Here is an 18,497-nt window from a genome sequence, read left to right on the forward strand (position 1 = left end):
CTTATTAAGAGCATACTGCGAAGGTTTAGTTAGAAAAATATTTCTAAAGAAGCTGTGTGAATTTTTTTATCGTGAGACTGGTGGGTAGAACCGCAGCGCAAGGCAACTAGCCTATATCTGTCTTATAAAATACATTGTGATAAAGTTGTGATTGTATTAATTCTATAACATATTGCACTTCCTTCTACAAAGTTTTTTTTTTTTATAGAAACCGTGTTTTTGTGAAAACTGACAATACAGACAGTCTCACAACCAGTCTTACCAAAGGGTATTGGGTTGCATGAGTAACTGGGTTTGGCTTGAGGAGGTCAGATAAGCAGTCGTTCCTGGTTAAAGACTGGTACTCAGCTGCATCCGGTTAGACTGGAAGCCGACGCTCACAAAGAAAAGGGAAAAGGCTCGGGAGATGAAACTTTAACAAAATAGAGTTTAAAATAATATTTAACGATAAATGGGGTTTTTAATCGTATTTAAAATGTTGCTAATGGACCCGAAACCCACCCAAATTATATCTACTCGCTTTATATGATTCATATGGATAAGATTTTTTTTACTGCATAATTAAGGATTGGGTGAGACCGAAAGTCATCATTAGTTTTATAAAAACAATAAAGATAATACAAAAAATATTAAAAGACATGCAAATTATGATACATAAAATTCGATCAAGGGAAAACATAGGTACCCAACCATAAAAACATGTCTGACTTTCAATATTATAAAGTTTGTGTGTTCGTTTGTTTGAACACGCTAATCTCGGGAACTACTGAATCGATTTGAAAAAAAAAAATTCAACGTACGATAGCACATAACATACTAAGTTCAGGTGGCCTAGTGGGTAAAGGACCAACCTCTCAAGTATGAGGGCGCGGGTTCGATCCCAGATCAGGCAAGTACTAATGCAACTTTTCTAATGCAACTTTTCTTTTTTTGTATGTACTTCCTAAGTATATCTTAGACACCATTGACTGTGTTTCGGATGGCACGTTAAACTGTAGGTCCCGGCTGTCATTGAACATCCTTGGCAGTCGTTACGGGTAGTTAGAAGCCAGTAAGTCTGACACCAGTCTAACCAAGGGGTATCGGGTTGCTTGGGTAACTGGGTTGAGGAGGTCAGATAGGCAGTCGCTTCTTGTAAAGCACTGGTACTCAGCTGAATCCGGTTAGACTGGAAGCCGACCCCAACAAGATTGGGAAAAGGCTCAGTGGATGATGATGACGATAGCATATAACATGTATTTTTCGAACCAGGCTGTAAACTATACTTTTTATCCTTGTGAATGGAGTAGTTCCCACGGGACGAGGGTGAAAGTAATACTCAAATAACACCTTCAAGGATGCAAAAGAAATCTTTAAAAACTTCTAATCATAATAACTATTACAAAAAAATACTCAAAAACTCACCTTCAATCGCCAACTCAAAATGCTCCTTATTACTCTTCAACTCGTTCGCTAATTTCTCACTCTCTTCTTCCCACGAAGCTCTATTCAACTCATACTGCTCTTCTATTAACTTCTTCTCATGTTTCAACTGTTTGTTACTCTCTTTCTCTCTCTCTAACTCCTCTTGGAGAGTAGAGATCTGGTTGTTCTTGTCGAAAAGGTCCGTTCTGAGAGTTTTTGCTTCTATTTCTACGAGTTTTAAGATTTCTAGTTTGGCTCTGTTGGGGAAGAAAAAAAATGGTTATAGTAGATATAAAATGGCTCGTGGCCAATTAACAGCCACACGAGCCATAAGGTTGAGCAATGCTTTCTACGTTTAGTCCTTAAATGAGTGACCATCTCTTCATGACGAGTTTCAGAAGGCTGACATTTGAACATTGACATCTTTAGTAGTCGTTACGGGTAGTCAGAAGCCAATATATCTGACAGTCTGCTCTGATAACTGGGTTGAGGAGGTCAGATAGGGCAGTCGCTCCTTGTAAAACATTGGTACTCAGCTGCATGCAGACTGAACGCCCCCACCATAATTGAAAAAAGGCTAGATAGTATTTATTTTTGCGTCCTAACATCCGTAGCACTACTGTACTGACATAATCTTATTCTACAGACCTAGAATACAATATATTTCCTCCTTATTGTGCAATAACTTACTTGAGGTCGACAATCTGAGCTAACAGAGGCTCAATACTCTTATTCTTCTCGAGCGCGTCGCCCAACTTCTGTTGTAGACTGATGATCATGTTCTCTAAGCCTTAATTTACTAAACAAATATAGTATTTTTGTTACTTTAACTTACTTTAAGTCGACAATCTGCGCTAACAGAGGCTCAATACTCTTATTCTTCTCGAGCGCGTCGCCCAACTTCTGTTGTAGACTGATGATCATGTTCTCTAAGCCTTAATTTACTAAACAAATATAGTATTTTTGTTACTTTAACTTACTTTAAGTCGACAATCTGCGCTAACAGAGGCTCAATACTCTTATTCTTCTCGAGCGCGTCGCCCAACTTCTGTTGTAGACTGATGATCATGTTCTCTAAGCCTTAATTTACTAAACAAATATAGTATTTTTGTTACTTTAACTTACTTTAAGTCGACAATCTGCGCTAACAGAGGCTCAATACTCTTATTCTTCTCGAGCGCGTCGCCCAACTTCTGTTGTAGACTGATGATCATGTTCTCTAAGCCTTAATTTACTAAACAAATATAGTATTTTTGTTACTTTAACTTACTTTAAGTCGACAATCTGCGCTAACAGAGGCTCAATACTCTTATTCTTCTCGAGCGCGTCGCCCAACTTCTGTTGTAGACTGATGATCATGTTCTCTAAGCCTTAATTTACTAAACAAATATAGTATTTTTGTTACTTTAACTTACTTTAAGTCGACAATCTGCGCTAACAGAGGCTCAATACTCTTATTCTTCTCGAGCGCGTCGCCCAACTTCTGTTGTAGACTGATGATCTTATTCTCAAGTCCTTTGTTGAGAGACTTGACGTGGTCGATGCTGCGAGCTTCTATGCGGAGACGCTTGTATTGGCGACGGGCGAGGAAGCGGCGAATCTGTGGGGGGAAATGGAATTAGTAATTATTTTTGAACTAGCAATATCTGCGGTTTTCCCAGTGTCATGAGGGATCTGCTTTACGCACACAGATAAAAAACAAAATCCGTCCAATCGTGTTTGAGTGAAAGCGGAATAACAAACACGAGCTTATAATATCAAATAATAGGATAGATTTGAAGAGAATACGTATTATCTTCATTTAAGTAATAATTACCAGTAACGTAGAGTATATATTTCTTAAAATTTACCTGTTACCATGGATAAGAAGCTCATGACTTTTTTATAGAGCAAAAGCAAAACCACGTAAACTATAAAATAGTATTAAATACCAAAACCGGATGAAACCGCGGTTTGAAGCTAGTACATAATAAAAATTAGTATACTTACAGAAGCCTGTGCAATGACGATCTGTCGACGGATCTTCTGCGCACGTTTGCGAGCGAGGTAGCCGCGAGCGTACCTCTGTATTGTGATGACCTGATAAAAAAATAATTACAGATATTATTATCTACTAGCTGTTGCCCGCAACTTCGTCTGCGTGGGCAATATAGAATAGTCAAAATACTACTTATCCCGTAGGTGCATTCTTTCACGTGACAGTATAATTATGATTAGCACTTAGCAGTCGCATAGATTCATTGATCAAAGTTGTGTTGTGGATGTGACCATTTATCTAAACAAAAGAAGTAAAGTTTGTGACGTTGTGAATATCTCTGAATCTAGTCAGCCAATTTGGAAAATTATTACGTATGGTGCGTAAGTAATTTTCACAGGAAACAGCTATAATCTATGTCTATATGCTTTGAGTCTGACAAAGCTGTCATTTGTACATTTTCTGCAGCTGCTGCGACTATTCAGAAGCCAGAAAATCTGTCAGTCTTACCATGGATATCGTCTTGTGTAGTTGACTGGATTGAAGATAGGTAGATAGGTAGTCGCTCCAAGCAAAATATTGGTACTCAAACAGATTCGGTGACTGGAAGCCAACACCAACATAGTTGGGGAATAGCTGGATGGATGATAAAATGAGTCATCATCATCAGCAGGCGCATAGGGTAGGATAGTTTCACTACTGGGGAGAAACACTTGTATGACGGGGATTTTCTGTGCACTTACTCACTATGGTAGGGCTGACCCCACATTAGGCGTGCGTGATCCTCGGGCGTGTGAGTAGCGCGGGCGTCGCGAGCGCGCTGCGTGAACGTCGCGTTTTGCTGCCCTGCGGCATGTGTGAAGAGTGCAAGCGACGCGCTCGCGGCGAGCACGCGGCGCTCGAGTTGCGTTCTTACCCTTTCGCCCGCTATCCCCGCCGCGCCGCCCGCTAAACGCCTTAGCAGTTAAACGTCAAGGAGAGCGGCGCGTGCGCGCCGCGAGCGCGCTGCAAGTGCCGCAGGGCAGCAAAACGCGACGCTCACGCAACGCGCTCGCGACGCACGCGCGGCGCCCGCGCTACGCACACGTGTGGTGGCCTAAGCCGGGACTCCACCGAAATGTTTGCATTAGTTCACGAATAGGCAAAATGTACGTATCTGTGCGAGTCCACTTCATGTGTTCGTACTTGAAACCTGCAGTTTTGCCAAGATTTTCAAAATGTACGCTCGCAATTTGCCATTTCTTGGTGGAGCCAGCAAATCAAAAGAAACATAAGTGTTGTATACTGTGCGTCACTACCGCACACCGGGAAAATTTCACTCTTGCGAAGGACGTTTATATACCATATCTTGTGTCACACGTAAACAGGACGACAGTAAGTATCCACCGAAACACTTTCAAAGATCTGATGAACAAACAAATCAGACCTGACTTGGTCACCTGGGGCCAATCAGAGCTCTATGAAGCGATCATACGCTTTGGCTCCTACTGTTATTGTGGTTTCTGAAAATTTAATCACCTCATTCAACGATGAATGTAATTCTGATGGTACTATTAAGAACACTTGCTTAGCCCAGAAGCTGACGTTAGCAGGTCAAGTCTTTTGACTTCTCGAATAGGATACCATTGGTTTTTGTGCAATGCACACCTGCAATGCATTCTGGATTAGGATAGGATATAGGTGGATAGGATTTGCAACAGAGAACAATTCTGTCTTTGTGATTAAATGACATCAAACGTAGTTTTATATAAAAGGTGTTTTTTTAGACTTGGCTCGGGTCTTACTGAGACTGTTCGTAATCGTGAACAGTGTATTTGCGATCAGAAGTTGAAAGTAAACATGTCTTTGGTATGCGGCGCATAATTTGTACGTTTTCAGACGCATAAAGCATTTTACGTGTGTATGGTATTAAATCGAGAAAGCTCCCATTTCTTATCTGCACTTTGTATCTGGGCTTGTTTTTAAAGCTACAGAATCCTACATTACCTACCTCACGCTTAGCAGCGCTTGCGAGAGATAGATCCTCATTTCTTCTAGGATTAAGTTTACATATTTTGCATCAGAAAAAATAATTAAGGTCTACTTAATACAACCCCAGTGGGGCCCAGCAGGGCCAAGGCCTGCCGGGGCTGCGGGTTGTTCGAAAGAGATACCGCGGCCCTGGTACACAAAAGGCCTATGACGGAACACGACGGTTTTTAGTCAGTAAGAGTCTGACACTCCCTCACCGCTGCTAACCCACAGCCGGAGGGGTCATTTGATGATTTTTGACGTCGGAAAAAAAAAGGTCTACTTAATACTACTCACTTAAAGTAATTTGTTTTAAGGCCACCACATTAGTGGAAGATAAACTAAACTATGTTTATGAAAAAATCCTGATATGAACTCCATCTGTAACTTTAAACGATAATTAATTGTTCCACTAAAGTCATCATTTTTGACATTATGTTCAAAAAATAATTTAGATGGCACCGTTTTAAATTTGGCCGAGAACTATTAATTTTCCTTTCATCAAGGTAATAATATAGTTGTATTTTGATGTGGCACGGCAAACTGACAAACACTATTGAAATGTCTATCGAAAAATTACACTTCGTGTTAAAATATGGTGAATTACGGAAAATACACAACTCCATCTGTTGAAATAATAATCCTCTATAAAGAATGTATTGTCATTTACCACCTCGCTCCTTTGACAAATTGATGGTGTATTTTATTTACCACAGATGGAGCTACTTTAACCTTGGCTAAACAAAATTTTCATTTTTTTTTTTCTTCCGAAGTTACTCATAAAGGTGTGATTTTCTGTGTAAAGATTAATAATAGGCCGATCAACTTATATAAGTACAACATTCAAATGTACAGTTTTGACAAATAGATTGCGTGTCGTAATATTTTACATCTTGAATTCACAAAATTAATCATATCTTTTGATAGAGTGAATCGATTTCGATGAAACAAAAACTAAGTAATACCCCAAGTTACGTAGAATTTTTGTATATAAGCATTGTCTGCATTTAATTCGTAGATTGTACGTGAATCCCGAACAAACAAACAGATAAACAGACAAACAGACAAACAGACAAACAGACAAACAGATAAACAGACAAAAATGACAAAAATTATGGAAATGGGTTCTGTTAGTTATCCTTTAACATGCTGGCTATTTTTTTTGTCAATTTCTTCAATGTACAAAAATTACTTTTCTACAGATTTATTATATGTATAGATTTTTTTTATCATGGAAATTGAGAACCTCCACATCGTTGGGAAATCGTTGGGCTATACTTCCATGAAACATTTATAATTTCAGAATAAGGTTTTTATTCTAGCCGTGTAGCTTCTGTCACAGACTTTTAACCCAACGGCCACATGTCGTAACCTCTGATGCTTTAGCTAGACAATCAATGTTTTCAGGATACATACATATTTACCTATTAGATAGCCTTTTGTTTTATTGAGGTTGAAATTAATTTCAATAAAACAAAAGGACGTAATCTCTGGTACTTGAGTCTAGCTTACCTACCTATATATTAATTACGTATTTTACCTAACTTACTAATTAGTCTATTGGCTTATCATGTCACCTATAGACACTTTTGCAAGAGTTAACAGCAATAAACCTAGATAAAATGTACCTATTTAAAAAATCAACTTACCGCTTTGACCTTCCTGCGGTCTCTATAGAGGTTTCTGGCCATGTAACCCCTAGCATGTGCTTGTGACCCAATGGCCAGACGCCGTAACCTCTGGTACTTGAGTCTAGCTTACCTACCTATGTAATTCGTCTGACTAATTCGCTATTTTTTTTATCCTAGACACCAATATACACTTTACAAGAGTTAACAAGAGTAACCCTATATAAAATGTACCTATTTTTAAAAAAACTTACCGCATTGCCCTTCCTTGGCCAGGTAACCCCTAGCAAGTGCTCGTAACCCACTAGCCAGACTTCGTCACTTAAAATCTCCCTATGTACATATCGTATATAAAGCATGAGCGTGTGCATCAAACTATTACTTACCGCTTTAACCTTCCTGCGGTCTCGGTAAAGGTTTCTGGCCATGTAACCCCTAGCATGTGCTTGTAACCCAATGGCCAGACGCCGTAACCTCTGGTACTTGAGACTAGCGAGCCTAACTATGTATTTTACCTAACTTACTAATTAGTCTATTAGCTTATCTTGTCACCTATAGACACTTTATAAGAGTAACCCTGGAAAAAAGTCCTTTAACTGTTAATCTATAAGGATCCAAGTTCAACTTACCGCTCTAACCTTCCTGCGGTCTCTATAGAGGTTTCTGGCCATGTAACCCCTAGCATGTGCTTGTAACCCAATGGCCAGACGCCGTAACCTCTGGTACTTGAGTCTCGCGAGCCATCCTCGGACGTTCCGCTGTATTTTAGTAGCCGCTCTCTTACGACGGATTTCTTGGGCGCGTCTGTGTGAAAAAAGTGGTGTAAATACATTGAATAAGAAGCTATGTAAAACACGTTTGAATGTGAATACATATAAAATATCATGATAACACATAAATATATAAAAAAAAAACTACTTTTTTATATTAATCTTATTCAACTTCTTCAAATTGAGAGGTTGCTTCCCGTTTTCGGATAAAATATAGTCTATGTCACCCAGGAATGTGTACCTTCCCAATAGTGAAATATTTTATCGAATCGGTTCAGTAGTTACGGAGCTTATACAATGCAAACAGAAGAATAATCAAAACTTGTATCAGTTTTATATTTCTATAGCTAGCCGTTTCCCGCGGTCTCAGCCGCGTCCTGTAGGAACTATTGCCAATAGCTCGTACCCTACCGGTAGACCATGTGACGCGGGAAGAGTGTAGCTTTCAGCTCTGTACCCTCACGCAGTAGTCGCGCTGTATGTCAGCACGGATCCTCTCTAAGTAGCCACCTTACTCACCTCCTCGCCAAGTAGCCCCTCGCCCGCGCCTGCAGCCCCCCGGATGGCGGCCACTAGCCGCAGATACTTGCGTCTTGCTATGAAGCGTCGCACGCAGCTCTGTACCCTCACGCAGTAGTCGCGCTGTATGTCAGCACGGATCTTTTCTAAGTACGCCACCTTTGAAAGTAAATGGAAGTAAATTAGATTTAAATAGCAAACTTATTGTTAAAATTAAACGTTTGAAAAGAAAGTTCTGTTCCGTTGACGATATAAATAAGGATAGCTCATAGACATTCATAAGTGTCTACAATACATTTTTGCCTAAAATATTGGATACTTATTGTTTTCTTTGCTTCTATTTTCACTTATTACGAACAATGAGGATGCAAACTGTTTACATTATACGTTTCACCACTTTACAACAAAAATACGTATAAATATTTTTTGCTTGTCTAAATATCGGACTCGTTGGAATCACTTTTTAGCACGCACGTGTTCCGAAGGAACTATTTACTTCCCATAACCAACTAAAATATGACACTCCTAACTACGGTAGCTTCTTTACGGCAAAATATTTTTTAAAGCGGTTCGGTCGTAGACACAATCAAATACAGGTCGAAATTCTGCATGCACTGTGTATGTAATCAAGTAGACTTTGGTATGTCGGCAGTTTCAAAATGATTTTTCGAAAGTGTTTCATTCATGTCATTGGTTGATAGTATTTTTAGGAACCAGAAGTGTTAAAAATTAAAAAAAGACAGATCACAACGAACTCATGTAGTTTTTACTAGTTTACTGAAATTAACAATAAATAATTCCGAGAATTATTTAAAAATGTAATCAACACAAAATTAGCACAATTAAATAAGAACGAATTAATCAGCAAATGAGAACGGACTCTTATAATAATAATAATGGCGTCCAAGGCTGATTTCGGCTACGGCGGCTGTTCTCATATAAGGAAATCAGCCAGCTGCGCAGGACATATTATAGTGCACAAGCATTTGCGCAGACACAGGTGCACTCACTATTCCTTCACTCTCTGCGCGCGATGTGACGGCAATCCGACACCACCGGAGAGGGATCAGGCGCAGGACCGACATTTACGTGCTCTCCGATGCACGGGCATACCTGTCCAGCTCTGAAGAATATCTTGGTGGCTCCGAACTGGTACTTGTCGGGGTCTCTGACGTGTCGCGCGAGGATGCGCCCACATGTTGCCTTGATGTTGCCGCGGTCTATCTCCTTGTGGAGGCAGAGGAGACGGTATCTAATGGAGAAATGGTGGAGAAAGTTAAGGGGGTTTTTGATGTTGAAAAATATTATGAGGTGTGATCTTATTAAAAATCTCTTTATGCGAAAGCTAATATGACATAATTCAGCTTTCGAAGAACAAATTAATTACATTATTGAACTCATTATTCAATATTTTATAGCTTCTTGTCCGTGACAATGACTTTTATATAAGAGAAAATTATCTCACTCAAACTCAGGAATCGATAAAATTAGGCTTATTTTGTTGTTAAAATGTTCAGGTCCAGGATATTTTTAAACGATAGGAACCTTGTAGAGTCAATAAAAAAGACAAAATCTTCGAGAACAAACGTTATCCCTTTGATATATTTTTCTGTGCGAAAAATTGTCAAATCTCAGTACATTTTTTTGTTAATCAGTTATAAATACATACCTATTGAAGAAATCTTGATAAAGCCATCTAGACGGGAAGCCAGCTGCCGATATTCTGATAGTCTCCAACACTCCACAAGCTCTGTAAATAAATAATTATACTATAGATTACTGCACAAGTGGTTTTCATTTAGCGCAATTTTGCGCAAACTTAGCGCAAACTTTGCGCAACTTAGCGCAAAAGATTAAAGTTCAATAGTTTTTTTTTGCGTTCACATAAAATCAGCGGCGACAGCGACTGACGGAATTGTGAGCCGTTTCTTAGAGAAACAGTCTGTCAGTCAGTCAGTCAGTACAATGTTGTAGAACTCACCTGAGCTGGTTGACGGCCCTGGCGCTGTCGAAGCTGAAGGGCTCCTTGGTGTCGTTAGGCTTGATGCAGCGCACGTAGTGCGGCGTGGTGGCCGACAGCGTCGACATCAGCGCCGACAGCGACTGACGGAATTGTGAGCCGACTGTCTGTTTCTGGCCTGATGTACGCCGGGGCGGTTGCTGTGGAAGAAAACTATGCTTAAAACAACTTTCAAAATTACTGTCATATTCATATTTATAAAGGCGAAAAAGTGGAGCCCATGGGTAAGTAACTGCAGCGCGGATCTATCGATCATATAGTTCAGGAATGCTTGACGCGGTCAATCCGCGGATTGGTCTGTCTTGTCATGTAGTTTCGTAATATTTCATGGTAAATAGGCAAGTAAGGCCTGTCTTTTGAACATCTTTGCATCTGCTTAAAATGGAAGCCGATTCCAACATAGGTGGGAAAAAGCTAGCCAGATGATGAGACTGGAACCCAACGGCCAAATGGTAGTAAATGGCTAGGTGTATAAGTAACACATACTACTATGTACATCTTTTTTATAGTCAAACAATAGGCATGATGACAGTAATAAAAAATCATTAAAATAATATATTTATTAAATTAAATTTGAAGCTTGGAATATAAAACGCGCATTGTTTTCTTTATTAATAATGTGATTAATATGTATTTTTATAAAATAAAATTACGAAATAAGGCAATCCGCCATGATATCTTGAACACCAATCAGAGCTCGTGACGTCATTTCTCAAAACAACTCGCGCGAAAGCGCGCGAACGTCACATTTCGTTATTGTGAACTTCCACTGCGATCTTTGTTTTTATTTAATTAATTGTTATGGAGCCCGGATTTATCAAGGCAAACAGCGCTAATTTGCTTAGAATTGATATCATAATGCTGGGAGAGTTTTTGGCATCAAATAAAGATTTTTGTTCAGCTGAATTTAGAAATGTTAAAACTTCCATGTAAGTATACTAGTTTAATTAAAAAAAAAACTTCCATGTAAGTGTATTAGTTTAATTAAAAAAACTTCTATGTTAGAATCTAGAGAACTATGTAACAACTTACATCAAAGTGATCTTCACAAAAATAAAGTTGTACCCTGGGCAATATTGCTTTTGAATCTCGCCTTGCAAGTTTAAGCCACTTGTTTCGTATTTTTTTATTGTGAGGAACGTACACAAATAACTTATCAGGAGTTGTTTTGGATGTGTTCTTACACTGGGGGACCCCACAACACCTATGCACTTTCGAATTCATATTTAATAACACAAAAAACTTAATTATTGCACGAGCGTTGTTTACTTGCGTCTTGTAATTTCAGTCGTGACGTCACAAGTGACGACATGACACTGACAAGCGTTTTCGCGCCGGATTCAAAGTGGACAGAGAAAAATGCAATTATTTGATAAAAAAACTTCGCATTTTCTTAAAATTAATAATTTTTCATATAAAATAGACGTATACCTACATCATACAAAGGTATTTAAAAATTTGTCATCATGCCTATTCACATTGTCCGAAAACATGATATGTACGAGCAACTCAGTAAAGTAGCATGAACCACGTTGCAGACTTTATATCAACTTAGTTACTTTAGAACCCGACTTTTGCATACTTAACTTTGACCTTAGCCCGGTCAAAATAGACATTTGAAATAACAAAAATTCCACAGAGCTGATTTTTGGTGAAGAGCTAGATTTGATCATTATAAATAAAATACTAGAAGTCCCCATCGATCCCATGTGTGCGTCAAAAGTTATTCGAGGTCAAATGTCAAAATTTTAGGTTTCTTGATTTTTTTTCGAAAACGGTAAGTTTTATCAAAAAAAGACATCGGACCAAAATTGTAGATCTTTAAATTTTCTACAAAAATGGCATGAACAGTTTTCTCCTAAATCTTACCATTCCTGAGATATCGCGCTTTAAAGTATATTCCATACATGACATGAACACATTTCCACGCCACCTGTGAGGTAGTATACTCGGCGCGTTTTTTTTACCGTAGTTTCTCCTGTAGGCCTACTCCACTAACTGTCATGACAATTTTAGGATAGTTTAAGGGAATAATTGCCGTCAAGTTCTAATATGATGTCATTATTGATATTATCTATTGGGTTAACTATTATTGTGAGTGTTTTAGATTTATCAGATTCATACAAAAACTCGTGGTGGCCTAGTGGGTAAAGAACCAACCTCTCGAGTATGAGTGGGTTCGATTCCACGTCAGACAAGTACCAATGCAACTTTTGTTTGTATGTACTTTCTAAGCATATTTTGGACACCAACGACTGTTTCTGATGGCACGTTAAACTGTAGGTTCTGGATGTCATTGAACATCCTTGGCAGTCGTAATGGGTAGTTAGAAGCCAGTAAGTCTGACACCAGTCTAACCAAGCGGTATTGGGTTGCCCGGGTAACTGGGTTGAGGGGGTCAGATAGGGCAGTCGCTCCTTGTAAAGGACTGGTACTTAGCTACATCCGGTTAAACTAGAAGCCGACTCCAACATAGTTGGGAAAAGGGCTCGGAGGACGATTTGATACTACAATCTTTTTTGCAATTGCAAAAAATTATGTCAGGAGTTTTCCTGGAGCAGGTGGGAGTAAAGTTTTAATAGGTTCCAGATATTATGTATCAATTTCCAACCCCAGTCTTCTGGATAAAAATGGAAATGTCGAAGGAAAATAAGCGTGCGATAATTTTCTACAACTTTAAAAGCGGATTGTCGCGACTTCAGCGCTTTAAAAAAAATTGTTCTGTGTTTAGTGATCCTGAACCATGCCTTAGGACTGCAGTACGCTGATATTTAGGATTTAAAAGTGGGCAATCTAGCCTTAGAGACAAGCCACGTGAAGGTAGTTCAAAACCCGATATGACCCAAGATAATATCGAGGCTATGCGGCAGTTAATTGTCGCAGACCAACATGTAACATACCGTGACATAGATCAGTGGGCATAACGATTGTTTTACATTCCACAAAATTAAGTAAAGTCTTCATGGTAAACGTTTCAGCACACCTGAAAAAGCTGTTGACTCATACAATCGGCCAATTTGACTACCCCCACTTTAGAATGGAATAAATGTTTCAAGAACTGGGTTTAATGCGTGCAAAAGTGCATTAAATATCGCAGAGAATTCTTTGAAAAACAATAAATGGTATCTAGTGGTATACTTAGCTACATCCGGTTAAACTAGTAGCCGTAATGGTATTTAGAGCCATGGTTGTCGCATACTTTAACCTTAACCTTGTTAATCCATCTATCTATTATCAGTATCCACCGCACGATATTTCAGCATTCAGTCGTTTCTGAGTTTATAGAGGTTAAAACTACACAAAAAAATAACTTACAGTTAAACTAGTGAGCGGCACAGACGGGGTAGTCCTCCGTTTCGACGGTGGAGGTAAAGTATTCGACTAGGAACTCAACTCCCCCGCGTTCTCCGTAAACATGGTATTTATGAGTCGACAACTCGTTGCAGACTTCATATCAACTTAGTAACTTTAGAACTCGGCTTTCTCATACTTAACTTTAACCTCTTAAATGCCTCTATCGATTAATGAAATCACATGAAAATTAATTCAGTAGTGACGGAATTTCTCACAAACAGACTTACCTTAGGACTTTTTTGCAGCTAAGCTAAACAACTACATAAAATTAAGTATCTATACTAATATTATAAAACTGAAGAGTTTGTTTGTTTGTTTGCTTGTTTGTTTGAACGCGCTAATCTCAGGAACTACTGGTCCGATTTGAAAATTTCTTTCAATGTTAGATAGTCCATTTATCGAGGAAGGCTATAGGCTACTTTTTATCCCGGTACGGGAAGTAGTTCCCACGGGATGCGGGTGAAGCCGCTGGCAGAAGCTAGTATTATATATATTTTAAACTTACAGTCAAACTAGTGAGCGGCACAGAAGGCGTAGTCCTCCGTTTCGACGGTGGGGGTAAAGTATTGGGAGAGGAACTCAACTCCCCCGCGTTCTCCGTAAACATGGTATGTATGAGTCAACAACTCGTTGCAGACTTCATTTCAACAGAGTAGCTTTAGAACCTGGTTTTCTGTTGCTTACACCTGAACCTCGTAAATCCCTCTATTTATTAGTGAAAACCGCATGAAAATCAATTCACTACTTTTGGAATTCACCTTAAACACATTTACCTTAGTGCTTTTTTATGCAGTTAGGCTAAAAAACTACAAAAAAATGTTTTTTACTTACAGTTAAGCTACCCCGTAAATATGATATTTTTGAGTCGACAACTGGTTGCAGACTTAATACATAATTTCTGAGTTTTTGAGGTTTAAATATATATAATATAACTTACAGTCAAGCTCGTCAGCGGCACAGACGGGGTAGTCCTCCTTTTAGACGGTGGGGGTAACGTATTCGAGGAGGAACTCAACTCCCCCGCGTTTTCCGTAAACATGGTATGTATGAGTCGACAACTCGTTGCAGACTTGATGCATTCCAGTTGTTCTTCAGAGACTGTATCTCTGTTCTTTTCTAGGAAACCGCCGGATTGGTACTCTACGTTATCGGCGAAGTGTTTTATGATGAACGCTGGAAAGATATAAAAATAATTAACTAAGAATAAGTAGCACGTAATTATTGTAGCCTATTCTAGCTAGTATAGTTCGGCCGTTCAGAGAATGCGTTCCTGACACATCGCGATTGAACTGACGACGTAACTTTGTAATGGCGTTGCAGTTACGATAAAAATTTTTTGCTGATGGTTTACCGTTTTAACAATTGATGAAATAAATTTAAAACAACATTATTATATCAATAATCAATGAATGTTATAATTTTGGTCCAAACTGAGTGTCAAATAACTTGGTCAAATAACTAACTGACAGGTGTCAGGAACGCATTCTCTGAACGGCCGAACTATAATAGCCACTTAATTATAATTTCGATATTACATCTTTCCATACCAATATTATGACCTGTATTTTTTTTTGTAATGGATAAATTCAAAAAGTGCTAGACCAATTTTTAATATTCACCACTAAAAAGCTACATTATCTGCGAGTAACATATGCTATATTTTATCCCGGTATGGGCAACAGTTTGCACGAAACGAGGGTGAAACCGCGTGAAATCGGCTTGTAATTTATAAATGAGTTGGTCTGCAAGTAAAATATCTTTATGCTACATACGTTTACAATAACATAAATGTGTAAATTTTAAATTAAATTCACTCACCAGCATTGCCAAACCTAGGCTTCATGAAATGCGCATACCTAGCGCAGGACTGATGCAGTTTAGCGACAAAGCCCGCATCACTGCCCTGCGGCACCCGGCACTGCTCGTCCAACAACGCCAGCACGCCCAGCCGGTCCTCTATCAGGTCTATGCATGGCTGATTGTCGTAGAACTCTATCATCTCCCACGATATTTCCTCCTAAATAGCGCAGAATTACATTTTGTGAAAGAAAAAAGTATCGGTATTTTTTTTCGAGTGGTACATCATTATTCTCAATGGCACATCACTACAGGCCTCATAAGTGCTAAACTATCGATAACTCTAGGTCACATCACTATAGACACGACAAGAGTGCAAAAACATCGACAAGAATATTTCGATCGAGACTTGGCTGGGGCACTGCCGTGCCCCCAGATGTATCTGAATATACATAATAACACTACATCCTCGATATCAATGCTAATATTTGCCATTGTAATCGATACAAGTTACCAAACAGTTTCATCGAAAAAAGCTAAGAAACACATCATCTTTCACACATAAAATAACCATATCGATATTGTTATCGATAACACTATATACCTTAATATACTCGTCTTGTTCTAACTTAAACACGTGCGAATTAAACTGTTGTTGTGTGTAATTTATATACCATTCCATTTATAAAGATACACTGCCTCGAAACTATCGACATTTTGACGGCCTACATCATCGACATTAATACAAAACCTATCGATATTATCTAACCCCACACTATCAAACATTTTTATCGATAAAAGTTACCAAGTTGCTTTTTGTCAAAAGCTAAACTTACAACAAACCCCTCTATTATTTATTGCTAATTATATTTTGCCTTCTTAACAAAGAATGTGTGAAATTAAGCCGTGATTGGATTATATCGATAGTTATAGGCCGAATGTCAATGTCATAGCGTGGTGAAAATTTCTCATCATATAATTATCGATAAAGCTTACCTTGATATACTCGTCCTGCTCTAGCTTAAACACGTGCGAATTAAACTGCTGTTGTAATTTCTCGTTCGCGTAGTTTATGCAGAACTGCTCGAAGGAGTTTATTTCAAAGGTCTCGAAACCGTAGATATCTAGGACACCTGTGGACAATAACAATACATACATTATTCACTTTGCTTTTGTTTGGCCGACTTGTTTTAAACCAACTTCTAACAGCATAGAATAGCAAACAAAAAATTCATTCCTATTGGGGGCTTTGTGCCTTCAAATCTACAACCGGGATAGTGGAGTCCACTCGTGACCAGAGGCCTGGCCTATTACTTCGGTCAAATATGCATTGCCATTCAGCGTATGCAGCCAGCCTTTTGGGCACGATCCCTCTGATAGCGATGCGGATGATTTTTTTTATACTTGTAGGTATTTTTTTTGTTAATTGTTATTTATAATTTGTTAAATTAATTCCTATTTCTCAAAAGTTAAAACATTTTACTTTCGCGGAAGGACATTCATTCATAATACTTGCAGATAGATTTGAAAGTTTGTATGGACAAATAATGTTTCCGTTACGCAAGAACTTCTACATAGATTTTCATGATACTTGCCAGCAATATAGTGTACATGTCAAAATAACACATATTATCCATATCTCTCACTGATTTCTCCCAAACTCACCGATAAAGTGTTTCTTAGCGTGTCCGGTGTCTAACGCCCTGTTGACAGCTAGCACGAGCCACGCGAATAATTCTCCGTACATACGCTTGGCGAGAGCGTCGCGAGCGAACGATGCTCTCTGTACGTCCATGCGAGATACTATTACCTGGGGAAATAAATGAAATTAAAGATAAAATTATATATAACACTAATAAACGTTAATGCTTGGATGTGTGAACGTAAGTAAAATATTTAGTAAATATGTAAAGGTAATTTCGCGAGACACATAATAAAAGGCTTTGGATACTCGACATGTTTCGCCCCTGCACGGGGCTCTGCATAAATAATACCGAATGGTTGTTTGATGTAAAATGGTGGAAATATAGCTTCTAAATTAGAATAATATTTATTTATTTTTAACTTTTTTTTTTCAAATAAAAAAAAAAACAGTGTTTGATAGGTCATTTATCAAGAAATACTATAGGACACTTTTTATGCGGGTTTGGGAAGTAGTTCCCTCGGAAAACAGGTCGAAAATAACTTTGTCGGTATGTTCGAGAGACAATCAAGCAAAAGCAGCTTAACTTATTCGGTCTTTGGCAGAAATATAGCTTATATAATACCATCACAATAAAGTAAAACTCATTTTTATCCAGGTGCACGGAGCTAGTTACTGTATAAACACATATTTATTACCTCATGTGCAGATGCTATTCTTCTATGCGTGAGCCAGCGGGATAGCTCAGCTTTCGATATCCCCAGCAGAGAGCATACGATGGATAGATGCTTGTCGTTAGACTGAAAATAAAGACGATATTGTAGTTTACATTATATCTTAATTAACTAAGGTATTGTTACCATATATGTAAAAACCGGCCAAGTGCGAGTCGGACTCGCGCACGAAGGGTTCCGTACCAGCGCAAATATGAGCAAAAAAATCACGTTAGTTGTATGGGAGCCCCCCCAAAATATTTATTCTATTCTAGTTTTCAGTATTTGTTGTTATAGCAGCAACAGAAATACATCATCTGTGAGATACAGCCTGGTGACAGACGGACGGACAGACGGACAGAGGAGCGAAAACAATAGGGTCCCGTTTTTACCATTTGGGTACGGAACCCTAAAAGAACATTACACGTGTTAATAATACTTATGTATGTATGGCAGAGTGCACGTGTATATTTAACACCTTTGGCAGTCGTTACAGGTAGTCAGAAGCCAGAAAGTCTCACAACCAGTCTTACCTAGAGATATAAAGACGCCCGGGTAACTGGGTTGAGGAGGTCAGATAGGCTGTCGCTGCTTGTAAAACACTGGTACTCAGCTGCATGCGGTTAGACTGGAAGTCGACCCCAATGAATTGAGAAAATGATAGA

The 18,497-nt window shown here is 38.7% G+C and overlaps 1 protein-coding gene across 1 annotated transcript in view; it reads right to left on the reverse strand.

Moving 5' to 3' along the window:
- The window catches only part of LOC124643336 (unconventional myosin-Va), a 52,888-nt gene that overhangs the window by 21,559 nt on the left and 12,832 nt on the right, over positions 1 to 18,497 (reverse strand). The window contains 14 exon segments of the mRNA XM_047182277.1: positions 1,405 to 1,661; positions 2,820 to 3,004; positions 3,394 to 3,483; positions 7,647 to 7,821; positions 8,307 to 8,347; positions 8,349 to 8,465; positions 9,420 to 9,558; positions 9,976 to 10,056; positions 10,288 to 10,466; positions 14,618 to 14,853; positions 15,499 to 15,697; positions 16,474 to 16,610; positions 17,143 to 17,287; positions 17,818 to 17,919. Of these exon segments, the coding sequence (XP_047038233.1) occupies positions 1,405 to 1,661; positions 2,820 to 3,004; positions 3,394 to 3,483; positions 7,647 to 7,821; positions 8,307 to 8,347; positions 8,349 to 8,465; positions 9,420 to 9,558; positions 9,976 to 10,056; positions 10,288 to 10,466; positions 14,618 to 14,853; positions 15,499 to 15,697; positions 16,474 to 16,610; positions 17,143 to 17,287; positions 17,818 to 17,919 (2,083 nt within the window).

Source organism: Helicoverpa zea, chromosome 27, assembly GCF_022581195.2.
Source record: "Helicoverpa zea isolate HzStark_Cry1AcR chromosome 27, ilHelZeax1.1, whole genome shotgun sequence".
Classification (NCBI taxonomy): Eukaryota; Metazoa; Arthropoda; class Insecta; order Lepidoptera; family Noctuidae; genus Helicoverpa; species Helicoverpa zea.